At 45.7% G+C, this 21,543-nt stretch overlaps 2 protein-coding genes and 1 pseudogene across 2 annotated transcripts; 1 reads left to right on the top strand and 2 right to left on the bottom strand.

Annotated features, from left to right (window-relative positions):
* Positions 1–12,732: 12,732 nt before the first annotated feature.
* On the top strand, positions 12,733–13,433 carry LOC119273362. The gene is made up of 2 exons (XM_037554545.1): positions 12,733–12,945; positions 13,060–13,433. The coding sequence occupies exons 1-2, from the start codon at positions 12,808–12,810 to the stop codon at positions 13,108–13,110; spliced, it is 189 nt and encodes a 62-aa protein (XP_037410442.1). The 5' UTR covers positions 12,733–12,807; the 3' UTR covers positions 13,111–13,433.
* Positions 13,434–14,519: 1,086 nt separating this feature from the next.
* LOC119270351 lies at positions 14,520–17,426 on the bottom strand (annotated as a pseudogene).
* Positions 17,427–18,054: 628 nt separating this feature from the next.
* On the bottom strand, positions 18,055–19,844 carry LOC119270350 (inactive anthranilate O-methyltransferase 1-like). Its single transcript, XM_037552359.1, has 4 exons — positions 19,707–19,844; positions 19,118–19,504; positions 18,781–19,041; positions 18,055–18,695 (listed from the first exon to the last, which is right to left on the bottom strand). Exons 1-4 carry the CDS (start codon positions 19,779–19,781, stop codon positions 18,357–18,359), a joined length of 1,062 nt encoding a protein of 353 aa, XP_037408256.1. The 5' UTR covers positions 19,782–19,844; the 3' UTR covers positions 18,055–18,356.
* Positions 19,845–21,543: the final 1,699 nt, after the last annotated feature.

The raw sequence follows: 21,543 nt of genomic DNA, 5'->3' as shown, positions 1-21,543 counted from the left end.
GGCAACAAGTATACCGAATGTTCATCACATGCAAACCCCCCGTGCAACAATTCCTAGCAGTTTTTTCGGGGGGTTTCTGTTATGTTATGTTAATCTTTTTTGGGGTGAAAGTTTTGTTTGCTCTTTCATGTTTCTTTGAGGTTTTACATTTTCCTTTTTTTTGGTTTCCTTGATCTTGTCATTGTTTCCATTTTCGCTTTCGCATTAAATTACATGCACTTTTTTATGAATGCATAACTTATTTTTGTAAAATAAGGTGACAACTTTTCTAATTTACTATCCTTTTTATTTTAAAAATGTACATTGCATATATAAAAATGCAATCATGTTAAAAGAAATTCCCATTGTGTATTCAGATATATTGTTCATCATGTATAAAAGAAGTCCATTAAGTGTTTACAAAGGTTCACCAATCATTTAAAAATATCCATTGCGTATTTAAATATTCATGGTGTATTTAAATAATGTTCATTGTGTGTTTCAAAACTTTTTTTCGTGTATTAAAAAGGTTTTATTCTCTTTTTTTGTTCCCATTTCCCTTTTTTTTATTAAAGTTTGTTTCTTTTCTTTCAGTTCCTGGTTCCTTTGCGTATGTTATAAAATGTGCAAACTGTTTTTCAAAAGACCTTATCATGTTTTTTAATATGTTCATCCCATATTTCAACGAAATGTTCAACGTATATTCTGAAAGTGATCATCATGTTTTAAAGAATGTTTATCATGTATTTTTTAAATTATGTATTTAATAATATTATTCATTGTGTATAAGATAATGTTCATCGCGTTTATATAAAAGGTTCATCATCCACTTAAAAATGTTTATCGCCTATTTCAAAAACTGGTCAGGTGTATTTAGAAAATATTCACCGTGTTTACGGGAAAGGTTCACCTTGCATTGAAAAATACTCATTGCGTATTCAAAAAAAAAATGCTCAAGGTGTATTTAGAAAAATTTCATCATGTGTTTCAAAAATTGATTTTGCTTATTTTTGAAAAAAATATAACGTTTTCAAAATACAATTTGGAAAAGGTATGTCATGCACATTAAAATGTGTTCATCACATTATCATGATCTCCAAATATTTTATCATTGTTTAGGAAAATCTGCACACGTCTTATTCACATAATGCAATGTAAATTTAAATATTGTTCAACATATGTCACAAAAATGTTTAATGTGTATTTAAATATTGTTCAAAGTATATCACAAAAATGTTCAATGTGTATTTAAAAATTGTTCAGAATATATCAAAAACATGTTCAATGAATACTTTAAAATTGTTCGTTGTATATAAAAAATCAATAAACATTTGGAATTTCAATAGTTTGTTCAAGTTTCTAAAGTTTGTTCGAATTTAGAAATTTATTCATTATTTTGAAGCATTATTCAAATATTTGAAGGAAAATTCTTTACATTGTTTTCCAAGAATTGTTGGAAATTTTGAAGAAAAAAAAACCCAGATCTGCCGTTGTACATAGTTTAACTTCAGCGCTGCAATTTAGCCTAGCTCCTGTTGTTGGCGTCCCTGCTACTCAGCGTGATGTCGGGTGTTGGACTCCATCGCGTGCGCTTTTGTTTTTTCGTGTCATTTTTACATTCGCTCGTTGCCTGGGTATGGGCTGGCCCGTTTGCGCGATCGTCCAACCAAAGCACGCACGCCCTGGTACAGAAAATCATTCATTCGTGGCATCTCCACTCCAAAACACACGAAGAGCCACCTGCTAATCGCTATCGTCGTCGGGTCCTCGAGTAGACGCGGCGAGCTCGAACTCGACGCTACATGACATTGATGGGCACGCGTATCTTCGTCGCCATGGGAGAACGCCTGGACACGTCACGCTCTGCTCCTCGTCTCGTCTCGTCTCTGCCTCGCCTCGTATCCAGCTTCTAATCTCGCGTCCCCATTGTGGATGTAGGAAGTGGGACGCCGCGAAGAGAAGCTGGAGGTGAAGATTGGCATGATATTTGAACAAGCATGGCAAGTACTAGTAAAAAGCAAAGAGCAACTCACCGCAACATTGCCCAGCGAGCTGGCGTCGCCCCCGTTCGGGCGACTCGGATGGCTCCCCAACCCTAGGCGCCGCCGGGGCCTAGCTCATCTTCCTGGCTTCCTCCCGCCGCTGCCGGAGGACGCCGGCGACTTGCGACCGGAGGTCGACGGCAATGGCGGGGGCCCTTCCTCCTTCCCGCGTCTCAGGGGTGGTGGGGCCCCTACATACGTGGAGGTGCGGCCGATGTAGAAGCGACGGCGATGACTTCGACGGCGGCGGCGGTCGGCCCGCTCTCGGGCCACGGCCGGCTCCTTGCGGCGGCTGGCCTGGATCGGACGGCGGCGCGATGCGGTCTTCGGCGGTATGTCATCTGGCCTTAGATTGGCGACGACGTCGAGGGCCTGATGGACTGCTTGGCGGCACCTCTGGTCTGTTCTGGCCGGTGTAGCCAGTGATGGTGGTCATCTTCTTCGTCGGAGGTGGCCGGCCAGAGGTTTGGTGATCGGATCTCGAGATCCATCATCTAGTCCCGGCTGCGAGTTGGGAAGACATGGTTGCCGGTGAAAACCGAGCCGACGGCAGGCGATGGCGACATTCTACGTCGTTACCTTGATGAAGGCATCATCGTGTAACTACTGTCGACCCACTCGTCCTGTTCCAGGGGAAACCCTATGATCTGGTGTTCCAGATCGGATGATGGCTGCACAGCGGTGTCATTTTCTCTTAAGAGCATTGTTTGTGGAGTAGCGCTGGAAGTCAGAGGCAGGAGGTGGAGCGGCTTCGTCTTGCACGGAGCTTCCGTGGAGATGTCAAGTCATGCCTGACCGACAGGTGCTACGCTTTGTCATGCCTAATCGGCAGGTGCTACGCATGACAGATCTTCCAAAGACTTCAAGCTGTGTCGGCCGGTGGTACTTGGCAGCATGGTGCTGAGGTGTATCAGTGGCGATCGCGACGTGCTCAGCTGTTTGCGCGCAGGGAGGAGGTGCCGTTGGGTGCCGTGGTGGCGTCGACGATAGCTGGACCGAGTAAGGTTGATGCATCAGTACAGTTCTGAAGATGGAGTGGTGACAGTTGGCGGCGGCGGCCTCTGAGAGCACGCCGGACCGGTGAGTGACCCATACCCAGCAGGCGTCCTGGATGGGACGTCTTAGATGTTAGATTTGGCTGCGAGGTCTGTTTGGTATTAGGTCCAGACTATCAACATCCCTTCATCAATTGGATAGGAGTAGCGACAGATATTGCCTAGACGGTGGTTTTAGTCTTACTGTTGTATTATTTTATAAGATTTTATATAAACAATTAATAAAATGACTGTATGCATCATCCAAATGCAAAGACTGGGGGTCTTCTTCCTTTTCTAAAAAAAGAAGAAAACATTGCCCAGCGAGCTTTCCGGCACGAATGAATCTCCAGAAACTACACCATCGGACAACTCGGTCAGGCACGACGCGAGGACAAGATCCACGCTAGAAACAACAACCTGCTCTGACATTTTTAGCAACAAGTTAATGTGTGTCTTTGGTGTCAGGTAAGCTTGACCTCTCTATAGCCAACATCAGATCCACGGATCCTGCACACGGCATGCAAGGGATTGCTAATAAGTCAAGGCCAGGAACTAGTAGTGTTCGGTCATATCTACGCTCATAAAGAGTAGGTTAGATCGGACGGATCTAACTTAAAAACACACAAACGTAAACGAAATACAATCAGATCAGGATAGACCCGATGGAAATACAACCCCACATGCCCATCAACGACGCTAGATACATCATGAAAATGGGAGCTAGACAGAAAGAATCTTATTCCATCTTCAAGAAGTCGTCATCGTCTCGTCTCCCTGAACAGGACACAAACCGTAACAAAACTCAAAGAAACATTTAAAAAGCAAAGCCCTCCTGCCGGCAACGGTCAGGATCCATCGCACCGCCGTGGCGGTCGGAGACAAGGCGGACTAGCGGCAGCGTCAACGGAAGGCAGAGGAACCCTAGGCTTATGGAAGGAGGTGGCTGCATGAGAAAACACAGTATTCATGACGAGCAATCTTGACACCGGTGTTGCTAGATTATTGTAATCTCGTTTGCTTGGCCTTTTTTCCCGCCTATTTTGTGTTTGTTTGACTCTATTTTCTGTCACTTTTGTTACTAATTTTGCATACAAAATTACAAATAATCTTCTCTGGTAGTCGGCAGTGAGTGGTCGTAGCTAGGGGAGTGAGCATCTTACAATAAACTACGTACATGTGATGTGCATCTCATCTTCATAAAAGACATGCAGTTATGAATCTATTCCACCAACTGGCTTATTGTTTACTTTTTTTTATAGGAAGAGGCACGGCTCTTCACTCGCTATATACATCCAGCGATACAGTGGCGGAGCTAGCAAATTGCCGAAGCCTGGGGACAATGTAAGCTCAAGTATATTTTTTGTCTTTCAAAAGCCATAAATTCACATACTTGGTATGCCAAAATTTGCTCAATCCAAAAATTTGAACAAATATAATTTTACGACACAATCGATGTTCAATTGAACAACTTTTGGATAAGTTACAGAGAACAACTCACCAAATTGTTGCGTGCCACCGGTGCCACCTCCTGGACCCGGCCTTGCACAAGTTGAACACTTGCCGGTGCTGTTTCCGTGGCTACTGTCATCGACAATGAGCCACCGTCCACCGGCAGGCGGAGTGGAATTCTCATCAGAGGAGTTGCCGCCTTGGCGCCGGCACTTCTGATCGTGACCCTCGCCCGCCTTGCTTGCCAGAGTCGTGGCCTCACCGTGCGCCATCTCTCTTACGGCTTGCCAGCCATCGATGCTCTCCAGGGCATCCTCCACCAGTGGCCAGATCATCTATGGGGCCGGAGTACCGAGCTAGGCTTTGGGCGGGTCGCGCGAGCGTTCGTTCCAGTCTGACCAACTTCAGCGTTGTTCGGAGTCCCTCCACTCCGCCGCTCCATTTTGGGAGCAGGGCGGAGCTGTAGTTAAATAGTACGGAGCTGCAGTCCCTCCACTCCGCAGCTTCTCGTATTATGAGGAGCTGGGGTGCGTTGCCGAACACTGCCTCTCTCGTCTCTGCTTACCAGGCAACGAATCGATCAATTCTCTCCTGATTACATTAGGAAAAGAGTACATTTAATTTTTTTTAAACGGAGGAGGAAAAGAGTACATGGAGAGAGCAACTAGTTAACGAGCGCTTCTTCGGAAGCCTCCCAACGATCAACGCCATTTGGCGCGCTCTCAGCCATTCACCACGTATCGCGTTCTGGGCGCTTCCTTCGTATTGTATTTATTTTTATTTTTCCACATGTGTTTTTAGCCTGTTAAACGATTTTTTTCGATGTTTTGGGTTTTCATCGGTCTTCCTTACCTTTTCGATTAAAAAATTAAAAAAAATTGCGTGAAAAAACGTGTTTTCTTTTTTTTCCCTTTCATGAGAGTCGTGGTTTTGCTTCCGCGAGAGTCACGACCGTGCCTCTCGGAAACGAAAAAAACACGTTTTCTGTTTTTTTTTCTTTCACAAGAGTTACGGTTTTGTTTCCGCGAGATACACGGGAGTGCTTTCGCGAGAGTCACGGCCGTGCCTCTTGAAAACGAAAAAAAACGTGTTTTCTATTTTTTGTCATTTCTCGAGAGTCACGGTTGTGCTTTAGCGAGAGTCACGGCCATGCCTCTCGGAAACGAAAAAAACGTGTTTTTTGTTTTTTTTTTCTCTTTCGCAAGAGCCACGGTTGTGCTTCACTCGCTATATACATCCAGCGATACAGTGGCGGAGCTAGCAAATTGCCGAAGCCTGGGCACATTGTAAGCTCAAGTATATTTTTTGTCTTTCAAAAGCCATAAATTCACATACTTGGTATGCCAAATTTTGCTCAATCCGAAAATTTGAACAAACATAATTTTACGACACAATCGATATTCAATTGCACAACTTTTGGATAAGCTACAGAGAACAACTCACCAAATTGTCGCGTTCCACCGATACCGCCTCCTGGACCCGGCCTTGCACAAGTCGAACACTTGCTGGTGCTGTTTCCGTGGCTACTGTCGTCGACGATGAGCCACCGTCCACCGGCAGGCGGAGTGGAATTCTCATCAGAGGAGTTGCCGCCTTGGCGCCGGCACTTCTGATCGTGACCCTCGCCCGCCTTGCTTGCCAGAGTTGCGGCCTCACCGTGCGCCATCTCTCTTACGGCTTGCCAGCCATCGATGCTCTCCAGGGCATCCTCCACCAGTGGCCAGATCATCTATGGGGCCGGAGTACTGAGCTAGGGTTTGGGCGGGTCGCGCGAGCGTTCGTTTCAGTCTGACCAACTTCAGCGTTGTTCGGAGTCCCTCCACTCCGCCGCTCCATTCTGGGAGCAGGGCGGAGCTGTAGTTAAATAGTACGGAGCTGCAGTCCCTCCACTCCGCAACTTCTCGTATTATGAGGAGGTGGGGTGCGTTGCCGAAAACTGCCTCCCTCGTCTCTGCTTACCAGGCAACGAATCGATCAATTCTCTCCTGATTACATTAGGAAAAGAGTACATTTAATTTTTTTTTAACGGAGCAGGAAAAGAGTACATGGAGAGAGCAGCTAGTTAACGAGCGCTTCTTCGGAAGCCTCCCAATGATCAACGCCATTTGGCGCGCTCTTAGCCATTCACCACGTGCCGCGTTCTGGGCGCTCCCTTCGTATTATATTTATTTTTATTTTTCCACACGCGTTTTAGCCTGTTAAACGGTTTTTTAACGTTTTGGTTTTTCATCGGTCTTCCTTACCTTTTCGATTAAAAAATTAAAAAAAATTGTGTGAAAAAACGTGTTTTCTTTTTTTCCCCTTCCACGAGAGTCGTGGTTTTGCTTCCGCGAGAGTCACGACCGTACCTCTCGAAAACGAAAAAAACGCGTTTTCTGTTTTTTTTTCTTTCACAAGAGTTACGGTTTTTGTTTCCGCGAGATACACGGGTGTGCTTTCGCGAGAGTCACGGCCGTGCCTCTCGAAAACGGAAAAAAACGTGTTTTCTATTTTTTTCCCTTTCTCGAGAGTCACGGTTGTGTTTTAGCGAGAGTCACGGCCATGCCTCTCGGAAACGAAAAAAAACATGTTTTTTGTTTTTTTTCCTCTTTCGCGAGAGTCACGGTTGTGCTTCACTCGCTATATACATCCAGCGATACAGTGGCGGAGCTAGCAAATTGCCGAAGCCTGGGCACATTGTAAGCTCAAGTATATTTTTTGTCTTTCAAAAGCCATAAATTCACATACTTGGTATGCCAAAATTTGCTCAATCCGAAAATTTGAACAAACATAATTTTACGACACAATCAATATTCAATTGCACAACTTTTGGATAAGCTACAGAGAACAACTCACCAAATTGTCGCGTGCCACCGGTACCGCCTCCTGGACACGGGCTTGCACAAGTCGAACACTTGCCGGTGTTGTTTCCGTGGCTACTGTCGTCGACGATGAGCCACCGTCCACCGGCAGGCGGAGTGGAATTCTCATCAGAGGAGTTGCCGCCTTAGCGCCGGCATTTCTGATCATGACCCTCGCCCGCCTTGCTTGCTAGAGTTGCGGCCTCACCGTGCGCCATCTCTCTTACGGCTTGCCAGCCGTCGATGCTCTCCAGGGCATCCTCCACCAGTGGCCAGATCATCTATTGGGCCGGAGTACCGAGCTAGGCTTTGGGCGGGTGGCGCGAGCGTTCGTTCCAGTCTGACCAACTTCAGCGTTGTTCGGAGTCCCTCCACTCCGCCGCTCCATTCTGGGAGCAGGGCGGAGCTGTAGTTAAATAGTACGGAGCTGCAGTCCCTACACTACGCAGCTTCTCGTATTATGAGGAGCTGGGATGCGTTGCCGAACACTGCCTCCCTCGTCTCTGCTTACCAGGCAACGAATCGATCAATTCTCTCCTGATTACATTAGGAAAAGAGTACATTTAATTTTTTTTGAACGGACGAGGAAAAGAGTACATGGAGAGAGCAACTAGTTAATGCGCGCTTCTTCGGAAGCCTCCCAACGATTAACGCTATTTGGCGCGCTCTCAGCCATTCACCACGTGTCGCGTTCTGGGCGCTCCCTTCGTATTTTATTTATTTTTATTTATCCACACGCGTCTTTAGCCTGTTAAACGGTTTTTCCGACGTTTTGGTTTTTCATCGGTCTTCCTTACCTTTTCGATTAAAAAATTAAAAAAAATTGCGTGAAAAAACGTGTTTTCTTTTTTCCCCTTTCACGAGAGTCGTGGTTTTGCTTCCGCGAGAGTCACGACCGTGCCTCTCGGAAACAGAAAAAACGTGTTTTCTGTTTTTGTTTCTTTCACAAGAGTTACGGTTTTGTTTCCGCGAGATACACGGGTGTGCTTTCGCGAGAGTCACGGCCGTGTCTCTCGAAAACGAAAAAAAAAAGTGTTTTCTATTTTTTCCCCTTTCTCAAGAGTCACGGTTGTGCTTTAGCGAGAGTCACGGCCATGCCTCTCGGAAACAAGAAAAACGTGTTTTTTGTTTTTTTTTTCTCTATCACGAGAGTCACGGTTATGCTTCACTTGCTATATACATCCAGCGATACAGTGGCGGAGCTAGCAAATTGCCGAAGCCTGGGCACATTGTAAGCTCAAGTATATTTTTTGTCTTTCAAAAGCCATAAATTCACATACTTGGTATGCCAAAATTTGCTCAATCCGAAAATTTGAACAAACATAATTTTACGACACAATCCATATTCAATTGCACAACTTTTGGATAAGCTACAGAGAACAACTAACCAAATTGTCGCGTGCCACCGGTACCGCCTCCTGGACCCGGCCTTGCACAAGTCGAACACTTGTCGGTGCTGTTTCCGTGGCTACTGTCGTCGACGATGAGCCACCGTCCACCGGCAGGCGGAGTGGAGTTCTTATCAGAGGAGTTGCCGCCTTGGCGCCGGCACTTCTGATCGTGACCCTCGCCCGCCTTGCTTGCCAGAGTCGCGGCCTCACCGTGCGCCATCTCTCTTATGGCTTGCCAGCCATCGATGCTCTCCAGGGCATCCTCCACCTGGCCAGATCATCTATGGGGCCGGAGTACCGAGCTAGGCTTTGGGCGGGTGGCGCGAGCGTTCGTTCCAGTCTGACCAACTTCAGCGTTGTTCGGAGTCCCTCCACTCCGCCGCTCCATTCTGGGAGCAGGGCGGAGCTGTAGTTAAATAGTACGGAGCTGCTGTCCCTACACTACGCAGCTTCTCGTATTATGAGGATCTGGGGTGCGTTGCCGAACACTGCCTCCCTCGTCTCTGCTTACCAGGCAACGAATCGATCAATTCTCTCCTGATTACATTAGGAAAAGAGTACATTTAATTTTTTTTTGAACGGAGGAAGAAAAGAGTACATGGAGAGAGCAACTAGTTAACGAGCGCTTCTTCGGAAGCCTCCCAACGATCAACGCCATTTGGCGCGCTCTCAGCCATTCACCACGTGTCGCGTTCCGGGCGCTCCCTTCGTATTTTATTTATTTTTATTTTTCCACACGCGTTTTTAGCCTGTTAAACGGTTTTTTCGACGTTTTGGTTTTTCATCGGTCTTGCTTACCTTTTCGATTAAAAAATTAAAAAAAATTGCGTGAAAAAACGTGTTTTCTTTTTCCCCTTTCACGAGAGTCGTGGTTTTTCTTCTGCGAGAGTCACGACCGTGCCTCTCGGAAACGAAAAAAACACGTTTTTTGTTTTTGTTTCTTTCACAAGAGTTACGGTTTTGTTTCCGCGAGATACACGGGTGTGCTTTCGCGAGAGTCACGGCCGTGCCTCTCAAAAACGGAAAAAAACGTGTTTTCTATTTTTCCCCTTTCTCGAGAGTCACGGTTGTGCTTTAGCGAGAGTCACGGCCATGCCTCTCGGAAACGAAAAAAACATGTTTTTTGTTTTTTTTTCTTTCGCGAGAGTCACGGTTGTGCTTCACTCGCTATATACATCCAGCGATACAGTGGCGGAGCTAGCAAATTGCCGAAGCCTGGGCACATTGTAAGCTCAAGTATATTTTTTGTCTTTCAAAAGCCATAAATTTACATACTTGGTATGCTAAAATTTGCTTAATCCGAAAATTTGAACAAACATAATTTTACGACACAATCGATATTCAATTGCACAACTTTTGGATAAGCTACAGAGAACAACTCACCAAATTGTCGCGTGCCACCGGTACCGCCTCCTGGACCCGGCCTTGCACAAGTCGAACACTTGCCGGTGTTGTTTCCGTGGCTACTGTCGTCGACGATGAGCCACCGTCCACCGGCAGGCGGAGTGGAATTCTCATCAGAGGAGTTGCCGCCTTGGCGCCGGCACTTCTGATCATGACCCTCGCCCGCCTTGCTTGCCAGAGTCGCGGCCTCACCGTGCGCCATCTCTCTTACGGCTTGCCAGCCATCGATGCTCTCCAGGGCATCCTCCACCAGTGGCCAGATCATCTATGGGGCCAGAGTACCGAGCTAGGGTTTGGGCAGGTCGCGCGAGCGTTCGTTCTAGTCTGACCAACTTCAGCGTTGTTCGGAATCCCTCCACTCCGCCGCTCCACTCGGGGAGCAGGGCGGATCTGTAGTTAAATAGTACAGAGTTGCAGTCCCTCCACTCCGCAGCTTCTCGTATTATGAGGAGCTGGGGTGGGTTGCCGAACACTGCCTCCCTCGTCTCTGCTTACTAGGCAACGAATCGATCAATTCTCTCCTGATTACATTAGGAAAAGAGTACATTTATTTTTTTTGAACGGAGGAGGAAAAGAGTACATGGAGAGAGCAACTAGTTAACGAGCGCTTCTTCGGAAGCCTCTCGACGATCAACGCCATTTGACGCGCTCTCAGCCATTCACCACATGTCACGCTCTGGGTGCTCCGTCCGGATTTTATTTATTTTTATTTTTCCACACGCGTTTTGGCCTTTTAAACGGTTTTTCCGGTTTTTTCGACGTTTTGGTTTTTCATCGGTCTTCCTTACCTTTTTGATTAATTTTTTGTAAAAAAAAATTGCGCGAAAAAACGTGTTTTCTTTTTTTCCCTTTCACGAGAGTCATGGTTTTGCTTCCGCGAGAGTTACGACCGTGCCTCTCGGAAACGAAAAAAATGCGTTTTCTGTTTTTTTTCTTTCACAAAAGTTACAGTTTTGTTTCTGCGAGAGGCACCGGTGTGCTTTCGCGAGAGTCACGGCCGTGTCTCTCGGAAACGGAAAAAAACGTGTTTTCTGTTTTTTTCCTTTCTCGAGAGTCACGGTTGTGCTTTAGCGAGAGTCACGGCCGTGCCTCTCGGAAACGAAAAAAACGTGTTTTTTTCTCTTTCGCGAGAGTTGCGGTTGTGCTTCCACGAGAGGCATGGTTGTGCTTTCGCGAGAGTCACGGCCATGCCTCTCAGAAACGAAAAAAACGCGTTTTCTGTTTTTTCCTTTCGCGGGAATCACGGTTTTGCTTCCGCAAGAGGCACGGTTGTGCTTTCACGAGAGTCACGGCCGTGCCTCCTCGGAAACAGAAAAAAACACATTTTCTCTTCTTTTTTTTTCCGCGAGAGTCACGGTTTTGCTTCCACGAGAGGCACGGTTGTGATTTTGTGAGAGGCACGGGCGTGCCTCTTTCGGAAAGGGAAAAAACCCGGGCTCCTGGTTTGGTTTTCTCGTACGGGTTTTTTTATTCGGGATTTTTGTGAAAAAAAGTTCATCAAAATCTATTAGCATGGGATTTAGTTTTGAAGATGTCGACGCGAGGAATCCAAAGAAGAAAACGGTTCGAGATATAGACGCACGGTTTGAGAGATAAAACATTTTGAATAAACAGATCTACGAAAAAAGGAAAACTTCTAGGTTACGATAAATGGCGCACTGCATGTTCGCCACTTGTCGCAATCAGAGAAATTGAAGTGATCTTTGCAAGAAATACTCCTCAACTCAATTAGTGATTTCGGTACATGAACCTAGGGTCTTCGGGCTATGTTAAGCAAGGCCCAATAGGCAAGGAAAAGATCACGCCGGCCCAGTTAGGACAGTTTTCTTGTTTGAAGCGTATTTCACGGCTGGGGCAGCTCGCCCAAATCCTGGTAAGTGGCGGCATCGAGCCCGGGCACGTGCCCAGGTGCCTGGACGGTAAAATCACGTAACAGAATCAGCAGCACACAGCGCAAGCACATTACAATGCATTATCAAACATTAGTTCCGAACCAAAGACACAGTCAACACTATAATGAAGTTACTATTCACACCTTTTGTCCCTACAGTCGTCAGAGGTTTTTTTTCGGAAAATCTTATACAAGTACAACAGAAGGTCAAGTTTGTTGTAAAAAAACTAAGATTTTTAGTTTCTTTTTCAGCAAATTCAGTTTATTTTGGCATATCAGGTGCATATGCGCCCGAGATCCAAGGGGCATTTTCCAGAAGACACATTCATACAGTGCAAATCGAGATGGTAATCAAGCAATTCCTAATATATTGTCTAAAAAAGCATTCTCAAATACGCATCATACGAAAAGTCTAATCCGACCAGTTTCTTTTTAGGGGTATCCGACCAGTTTGGTCATATGGGCGAAAAAATCAGTTTTCGCTGAAGAAAAACACGCAGAAAGTGCAGATGTTTCAGTTCAGAGAGTTCCAGGCTGGAACAGAGCACTTCCCCCTCGAGCATTTTTTAGGTTTTTTTTTGAGATAGTGCTTCTTTTAATAAAGGATAGATATTTTTTTCTTTTTTGCAGGACCAGATATTTTTTTTTCTTTGTACCTACAATCAAGCGTGGGCTTCACACGGCCCAGAAGCCAGAAGCAAGAGGAACGGTTCAGTCCTCATCGAGATCGGCAGAGAGAGAGAGAGAGAGAGAGAGAGAGAGAGAGAGCAAAAGATGAACGGCGGCGGCAGGAAGTTCGGCGGTGGGCGGCCGCCGACGGGGACTCCGTCGCTGGCCTGGTCATCGGTGGTCGTGGTCGTCTCCCTCCTCGCGGGGGCCTCCGTCGTCCACAACGTCTACAAGCCCGACATGGTACGTTAGTCTCTCTCTGCCACCCACCCGTACGTTGCCCCATGCCCACAACGTGTTCGACGCAATGCACGCTCATGGCTCAGCACTCTTTCTTTTCTTCCGATCCACCCGCAGACCATTCCGCCGGTGGGAGGAGGTGGCGGTGATGACGGCAAGCAGAGTTGAGCTGGTTTCGTGGAGAGGGATCGCGGAGACGGATTCTGTTCCTTCGCAAGAACCATGTTCTGCGTCTGGGTGCCCCCAACCGTTTCTGTCAGCACAGCACTCTGCTGCTCGTACCCACTCGAATCAAACTAACATTGTATGATTTATGTATGTTATTCAAAGGGATTTACTTCTTGCAGGAGATATTATGTTCTTATTTGACACGACATTCGATCCCAGCTCTTTTACATCTGACATTCTCATCGATGTCATATGCTGGAATTTGGTTTATCCTTAAATCTCCAGGAGCTTGTACCTCTAAACCGTTAGTGAAGGCACCAAGGCTACTGGAGTGGTGTCAGATTCATACTCCCTCCGTTCCAAAATAGATGACCCAACTTTGTACTAACTTAGTATGAAGTTGGGTCATCTATTTTGGAACGGAGGGAGTACCTTTGAGAGCCAGTGTAGGCGGTAGGGTGAGCAGAAAAAGAAATGCACGGAACCACTAGGGAAGAGCCTCTCGTAGACACAACACCAGTTACAACAACATGCTTGCTGATTCGCATGAACGCAAACAGGCTCTTCACCACTGCGTTCAAGTCATTGTATGGGAGATCATTAAGGACTAGACTGACTTCAGGAGGTGGCTGTTGCAACTGAAGAAAGTGACTGCAGGTGTCCTCAAGCGGAGCAGCCCAAGTGCGCTATCACCATCTTTCCACGCGACAAGGTGCTTGTGTTGCTGCATACTCCCTCCGTTCCATAATTTTTGTCAAGGTGCTTGTCTTGGAATTCAGAGACCTTGAACCTGAGAGAGCAACATGTGATGGAAGTAGGGATGACTTAGGGTCGACGTTCTTACCAATCTGAGGGACAGCTCACAGACAGACTGAATAAAAGATTAGGTCAAATTCAGATCAGCATATAATACATTAACAACCTGTCACTTCTAGAGTTTGTTTTAGATCAGCAGACTTGTCATTTTGAGGTCATGCCTTTGCTTGCAAACTCCAAGTCCAGTTCTTCTTTTCTATGCTCAACTGGGGATGAATTTTCTGGCTGCTTACTGGGTGCAATGATAAGGTCAACGGCCAATAATAAGGTCATATTCGGATAAGAATAACAGCCTGTCAATGCTAGAGATTGTATTTTTGATAGACCAGCAGAATTGTTATTTGGCATGGTTAAATTTGTTGGCTCTTACTACTGAGCATATATAGAAACAGAATGTTAACTGAACTTCCAGTACATTCTCTGTTTTACCGAAATTTCCAGTACATCGTTAGCATTAAGTCATTAACACGAACACCGTCAGCTGAGTAAGATCTTTCACTGAATAAGAATAAGAGCAGTAAATTGGAGTTTCTAGACATTGTTATGGAATAGATCACACAATAAGTATTACAATACTGTCAACTGTCGCCATGACTAACATTGCAATAAAATTGAGTTACATGAAAAAATGAAACACCCGTCATCTTTCTGAAAGAAAAGGGACATATAAAGAATAACCAGAACAAGTGTTACAGTCTCGGGCAGCCTGGGCACTTAGTTTTAGTCTTGTTTCTGCTCTTATATCCTCCCTGCAGTCTCTTGTAAGTTCTTTTTCCGTGTCTGGTTCATAATCTCCCGAGCAAATTTAATCTTCAGAAACAAATAACACATCGAGGCCATTTTGTCAAATAAAAAGGAAAAAGAGAGAGCAAGGTTACAATCTTGAGCACTCATATATAGATATGAAAACTTTCACAACACTCAGGGATGTGTTAAATAATGAAGTGCTATGCATTGGTCGTCGCCTTTTAAAATCTCAAGACACACTATAACCTCTTAAGAGGGGCGTAACAGGTCACTATTCTAGATACTAACCATAAAGATCAAAGGAGACAAGGTCACAATGTGTGTAGTGTACCTTTACAAAAAGGCAAGCAAGTATAAACATCAGTTACCTGGTCATTGCCTTCGTGAGTGATACAACCAGCATAACTAGCGGGTTTCCCGCAACTTCTTCCTCCAAGCTGCCCGGTTGTCTCCATCGCTGCTCCGTGCATGCCATGAATTCATCCATGACATCCCCAAAATGTTGGACAATTATCGGCTCAAATACGGCTCTCATCATACTTGCGAATATACTTGGGACCATGAGCGCATTGTCCACACAGCTTCGGGGGTCGTGCACCTGCATCTCACTGATCGAAAAAGATCCTTCTTCTTGAATGATCACCTTCAGCTCTTCATGGGAAGGTCCATGCATTGACACATAGAAATAATCAAATTTCACTCTGTCTATCACACCCTACCGATAGTACCAAAAGACCACAAATATCAAATAGTCGTGAGTTTGTTAGCAAATCATATAATGCTATGTTAGAAAAGTAAGGGCAGCGTACCTCTATGGTCATGACACGTAAAATCTGAGCCAATGTTTCCCGGAGGTGACAGAATTCAGAAGCAAGTTCATCGGAACGCCTCCCTGGAAGAGAAATAACCATCCGACCTCCTGGAACAATTCTTTGGCTCTTAGCTTGAGGAAAAGTGTGAAATCTTTCCTGAACTGTTGTCCATAAGCCTCAAAGACGATAGGGAGCTTTTGAAGCCTAGCATGCCCATCAATGTCATACGCCGAGATCTTGTTACTAGTAAGCACTTCAGGAGCCTGTAAAGATAGAGTGAATTGCAAAAAACCACCACATTGAAGCATAGGTTTGCAGAAAACACGGGTTTACGAATTTGTGTCAGAAAACACTGATTCTTGGTCTAATCTTTTGCAGAAAACACTGATTGATGACTTAGACCATTTTAATGACAATTATGACATGTGGGTCCCACATTTGATGACTGGTCTTTTTCCAAAAAAAAAAATCCCTCCCAAAAACAACTCTCTCTCCCTGCCCCGATCCAGAGGGAAGAGGAGGTGCGCCCTCGACGCCGGCGAGGTCCAGCCACCGCCGCAAGTCCTCGCCCTCGTGGTCGTCGGGATCCAGGGCCTACACAAGAGCAAGTAGCGCGGCGACGCGGAGCACCGGAGCAAGCAGCGGCGCGGCGGCATGGATGCAGCAGCAGCAGCAACGGAGCAAGCAACAGCGGCGGCGCGGCGGCAGAAGCAGCGGAGCAAGCAGCAGCGGCGACGCGGCGGCAGCAGCAGCAATGAAGCAAGCGGCGGCGGCGGCAGAAGCAGGGGAGCAAGTAGCGGCGGCGGCAGCAGCAGTCGTGCGGCAACGCAAAAGCAGCAGGAGCCGCGCGCGTGACCCAGCTGACGCCCGCCCAATGCGGATGCGGCACCACCGGCAGACAGCCACGCGCCGCCCCTTCTCCCTTCAGGCGCGGTGGGCATGGCCGGCGATGAGATCCATGAGCACCGACACATCGTTCTTCAGTTCTGTGCACGGCTTGACAGGAGCTGATTGCGTTTTGGATTTTTTTCCCAAGGGTGCCTATGCAAAAATACCAAGGACCAACAATTATGCCACGTCAGTTTTTGCGGGACCCACATGTCATAATCATGGTTAAGATGCCCAAAGAGATCGATCAGTGTTTTTTGCAAAAGTTTAGGCCAGAAATCAGTGCTTTCTGGCACAAATTCGTAAACCCGTGTTTTCTACAAACCTATGCTTCAATGTGGTGGTTTTTTGCAATTCACACGTAAAGATAAGGTTTTGCCTACGAATCCAAAAGTAATGGAACAAATCAACCCATTGAGCAGTGTCAGACTCACACCTTTGAGAGCCAATGCAGGTTGTTGGACGAGCAGACAAGATTCAAGGAGCCACTAGTGAATAGCCTCTCGTAAAACGACCCTGGTGCGACACCGGTCACGACAATAGGGTCATTTCCCTGATGGAGCGTGACCAGGCTCTGCGCCACCGTGTTGAAGTCATTGTGAGGGAGGTCGTTGAGGAGCACACACACTTCGGGTGGTGTCTGTATGAACTGAAGGCAGTGACTGTGTATGGCCTGGACAGTTATTGACACCAGTGTTAGAGCGTTTGGGCCAGAGGAGCAACCCAGATCGGCGATCACCATCTCCGCTGGCAACATGGTGGTGGTGGTGGTGCTGCATAAGTCAAGGATGGCTGCTTCTATCAGGGGTTTCATCTTGTTCTGTTCAACACTCTGCAGTCAAGTTGTAGTTCCTTAACTTCCCTACTTCTTGATAAATCAATAATATAAGCTAGGTATGAGCAAGTTTTTGGTGAAGCACTTCCGATAATTCAAGTGTCAAAGAATATAAGAGAATTGGTTGAGACAGGAGAAGACACCTGAGCACTGGAGTTGCGAGCATAGCTTGTTTCCCCTTGTACTTGATTCATATGCAGCGTCTGTTTGGAGGCCATGGCTTTGCTTGGAGCAAGCTAGGCTAAACTCCAGATCTTAAATCTGCTCCACTTCAGATCTTAAATCTTCAGAATCTAGGCCTGTGGCTACTTAATGGGGGCAAATAGTAAGTCACCTTGCTCTATTATTTTAATCTTATGGATAGCCTAGCGACCTGTCTGTCACTGAAAGGCTGGTCAAATCCAGATCATAATACAATACTAACGACCTGTCTGTCAATAGCAGACCAACATGGTATCCAATGGAAAAAAGCAAACAGGGAAAACATTTTAGACCAACATGGTATCTAAGAAGTTTCTTCATGCTTACAAAATTACCATATGAAGGAAAGGGCATATCCTATCTCTGTAAAAACTATCACATTCTTTTAATGAACTACAGTGCTCAAATTGCCACTGACACTGGACACAGGAAGCTGCACAACTAATGCATCAGCAGACAAATAATGAACTAGCATGATTAAGGACAAAAGTTAAGAATACAGTGAGAGTCACTGGCCTGAATTAAGGTCAAATGTGTAAAGAACACTTAAGACGATGAAAAAACGAGCTGGGGCAATAACTGAAAGCTAGAATATGGTCATGGTGTGAACATGTACTTGGACAAACGAGTCACACATTTTTACAATATATAGAATAGTCCATTCAAATGAAAAAATAATAGAAATGTATAAAATCCATAAACATACAAGAGAAGCAATGACATAGTATGACACAAGAAAGCCCACTCCAATATGCAAATAGATTAATGAAGTGCGAACATGTTATTGCCTTCCAAACCAGCCACCAACTCACCATCCTGAGTAACAAGATCAAAGGAAACTGTTGACATCGTTGCCTTGAAGAAACCAACGGCTCAGTCTCATTCAAATGTGGCGCACCTTTTGAAAAAGCAAAGCAGTCACACCACCGGCCAAGACCATCAATCCATCAGGCCTTGGCGACCGACAGAGTCAGCATAGCTAATCCGGCATGGTCTTGCTGCAGCAAGCTTGCATCCAGGCTCCAGCGCCGCTCCGCGATCCTCACGAATTCGTCCATCACATCCCCAAAATGTTGCACGACTATCTGTTCGTACACAACTCTTATCTGGTTGGCGATCCAGCTTGGGGTGACGAGTGCACTGTCTAGGTCGCTTAAAAAATCATGCACCAGAAACTCCTTGATGAAAAAGGAACCATCTTCTTGGATGATCTCCCTTAAATCTTCCTTTGAAGGTCCATAGACTGGCACGTAGAAAGAATCAAACTTCGCCTTGTCGATTACACCCTGTCGATCATCGCGAAAGATCAATTACTTGTGCCTTCGTCAGCAAATGATAAAATTCTATGCTAGAAAAACTAAGAAATTGTACCTCTGAGGCCATAAGGCTTAGAACCTGAGCAAGGATGTCCCAGATGTGAAAGGGGGCGATGCCATCAGAATGCCTTCCTATAATGGAAACAACCATCTGGCCTCCCGGGACTAATTCTTTGGCTCTCAGTTCCAGGAAATGTTTGAAGTCCTTCCTAAACTGCTGTACATAAGCCTCAAGGACCATAGGGAGCTTTTCACGCCTAACATGCTCATCAATGTAGTAAGCCGGGAACTGGTTCCTCCTTAGAACTTCAGGAGCCTGTGAAGATCAAGATTTTTCTTATAGAATTAGCAAGTTAATGCAGCGGATCCATCGAGCAGTGTCACACTCACACCTTTGAGAGCCAGTGCAGGCTACTGGACGAGCACACAAGATGCACTGAGCTACTGGTGAAGAGCCTCTCATAAAACGACCCCGGTGCGACTCCCGTCACGACAACAGGGTCGTTAATTCGACGGAGTGTGACAAGGCTCTTCACCACTGTAGTGAAGTCGTTGTCAGGCAAGTCGTTGAGGAACACGCATAGCTCCGGTGGTGGCTGCTGGAACTGAAGACAGTAACCATGGATCGCCTCGACAACGACCGATACCAGTGCCAGCGCGTTTGGGCCAGAGGAGCAGCCCAAGTCCGCGATCACCATTGTTTCAGGTAACAAGGTGCTGCTGCATAAGTCTATGATGGCTCTTTCTATCAGGAGCTTCATCCTGTTCTGCTGAGCATTCTGCAGTCGATTTGAACTTCTTCAGAAAATCTATTACTATAATCTTTCAGCTAAATAGCATGCTTCTTGACTTCCTCATTTCTTCTTTTGAATTTCACGAATATAGTTATATTATCAACTCCCGCAAAAACAGAAAAAACTATATTATGAACAAGTTCCTGATGGACAGTTTTGAGAAGCCAAGTGTCAAATAATAGCATACCTGAATACCAGAGTTGCGAGCATAACTTCTTTCCCCTTGTCCTTGGTTCATATGCACCATCTGCTTGGAGGCCATGGCTTTGGTTAGAACGAGGCTAACCTCCAGAAAACCTGATAGAACCAGATTAGGAAGCCTCAATTCTTATTTTCCATCTGCTATCTGGGGATGGCTGCTTACCCATCTTAAGCCAGACAATAGAAAGATTGATTCAAAGATTAGGTCAGATTCAAAGAAGGATAAGGATATTACAATATTTAACAACCAGTCAATAGTAGTGGTTGTTTTAGATGAGCAGACTTGTTATTTTAATATGGTTACATTGAGTTGGCTCTTCCATGTTGGTTTAAAAGTCAAAAGCAAACATTTCAGACATTTTAGAACACCACAGGCACATTTTTTCTGAAGCTGACAGAAAGAAAAACTGAAACTCACATTTTATTCTTACTGAGAGTGGTATTAAAATCTTTTTTATACAGTGGCTGCACAGTGGAGTTTTTTTGCTAATGCTTATTTGCTTAATGCTTCCATACGATGCTTGATGAACACAAGCAAGTGCACACTGCATAGATAATGCGAATACTTCAAGCAGCCAAATAATGAACTACCATGTGATCTTCAAATAATAACCGGGGAAATGGTGCAGGTGGTCAATGCTATGTATAAGTCTTAAGTGTGACGTTGTACAGGGATGGCACTGGTTGGAATTAACTATAGAACTTTCGTTTTCGGCCATTATTTGGTTAAAAAGTTTTGGTAGAGTGTAAAGAACATTCACACTGCATAAAGTTGCCCAAGCAAAAGGACATCTATTTGAAGAAAATGTGAATGAGGTGATATGAATCAATCAAGAGCCAGAGATGAAGAGTGGTGCGAAAATTTTGGTCAACTTTCTACCCTATGGAAGGCACGGTCCAAAGTCTTCGATGTAGAAGGATGATCTGACCATAATATCTTAATCAGGGTCTGATCATATCTTAATCACCTTATAATGCTGACCAAACAACATTATATACTCAAATGTTCTGACCAGGAGTATAATCAACACGAGAACCATGAGCTTGTTGGATAATGAGCAACTAGCTTTACTGAGGGCCAAGGGCCAGAACATATACATGTGTCGTAAAGTGCAAAAAAGCCCCTTATACAATGGGGATGTACATAGAGGAACTATACACATCTAACACCCCCCTCAAACTCATGGTGGATCAACAACACTGAGTTTGGAGTGAAGAAAACTATGCTGCGCTCGAGTTTGTGCCTTTGTGAAGAAGTCTGCCAACTGTAACTCAGAGGGCACATAGTGGAGAGCGAGAGTCTGATCCTGCACAGCAGCACACACAAAGTGGGCATCCACACCAATGTGCTTGGTGAGCTCATGCTTCACCGGGTCACGTGCAATACTGATAGCACCGATACTGTCCGATAGTAACGGAGTCGAGGTAGTAGCAGACACACCAAAGTCCTCAAGTAACCACCGCAACTAGATCACCTCAGCCGTCAACATATCCATGGCCCGCAACTCAGCCTCTGTACTCGAGCGTGAAACTGCAGCCTGTTTCTTTGTCTTCCAGGCAGTAAGAGAGCCACCAAGAAAGAAACAGTAAGCAGACAACGAGCGTCGATCAGAGGGATAACTAGCCCAGGTAGCATCAGAGTAGGCATGGAGCTCAAGAGAGTTGGAGCAGGGAAAGAAGAGGCGCTGAGAAAGCGTGCCACGAAGATATCGTAGAAAACGGAGGAGGTGACTATAGTGGACAGAGGTGGGGGCTGAAAAGAACTGACTCGGGATGTAGACAAGATAGGAAATGTCCCGACGCGTAACAACAAGGTAGACAAG

The sequence above is a fragment of the Triticum dicoccoides genome, chromosome 3A (assembly GCF_002162155.2).
Source record: "Triticum dicoccoides isolate Atlit2015 ecotype Zavitan chromosome 3A, WEW_v2.0, whole genome shotgun sequence".
NCBI lineage: Eukaryota > Viridiplantae > Streptophyta > Magnoliopsida > Poales > Poaceae > Triticum > Triticum dicoccoides.
This window is presented reverse-complemented; position numbering and strand designations above follow the sequence as displayed.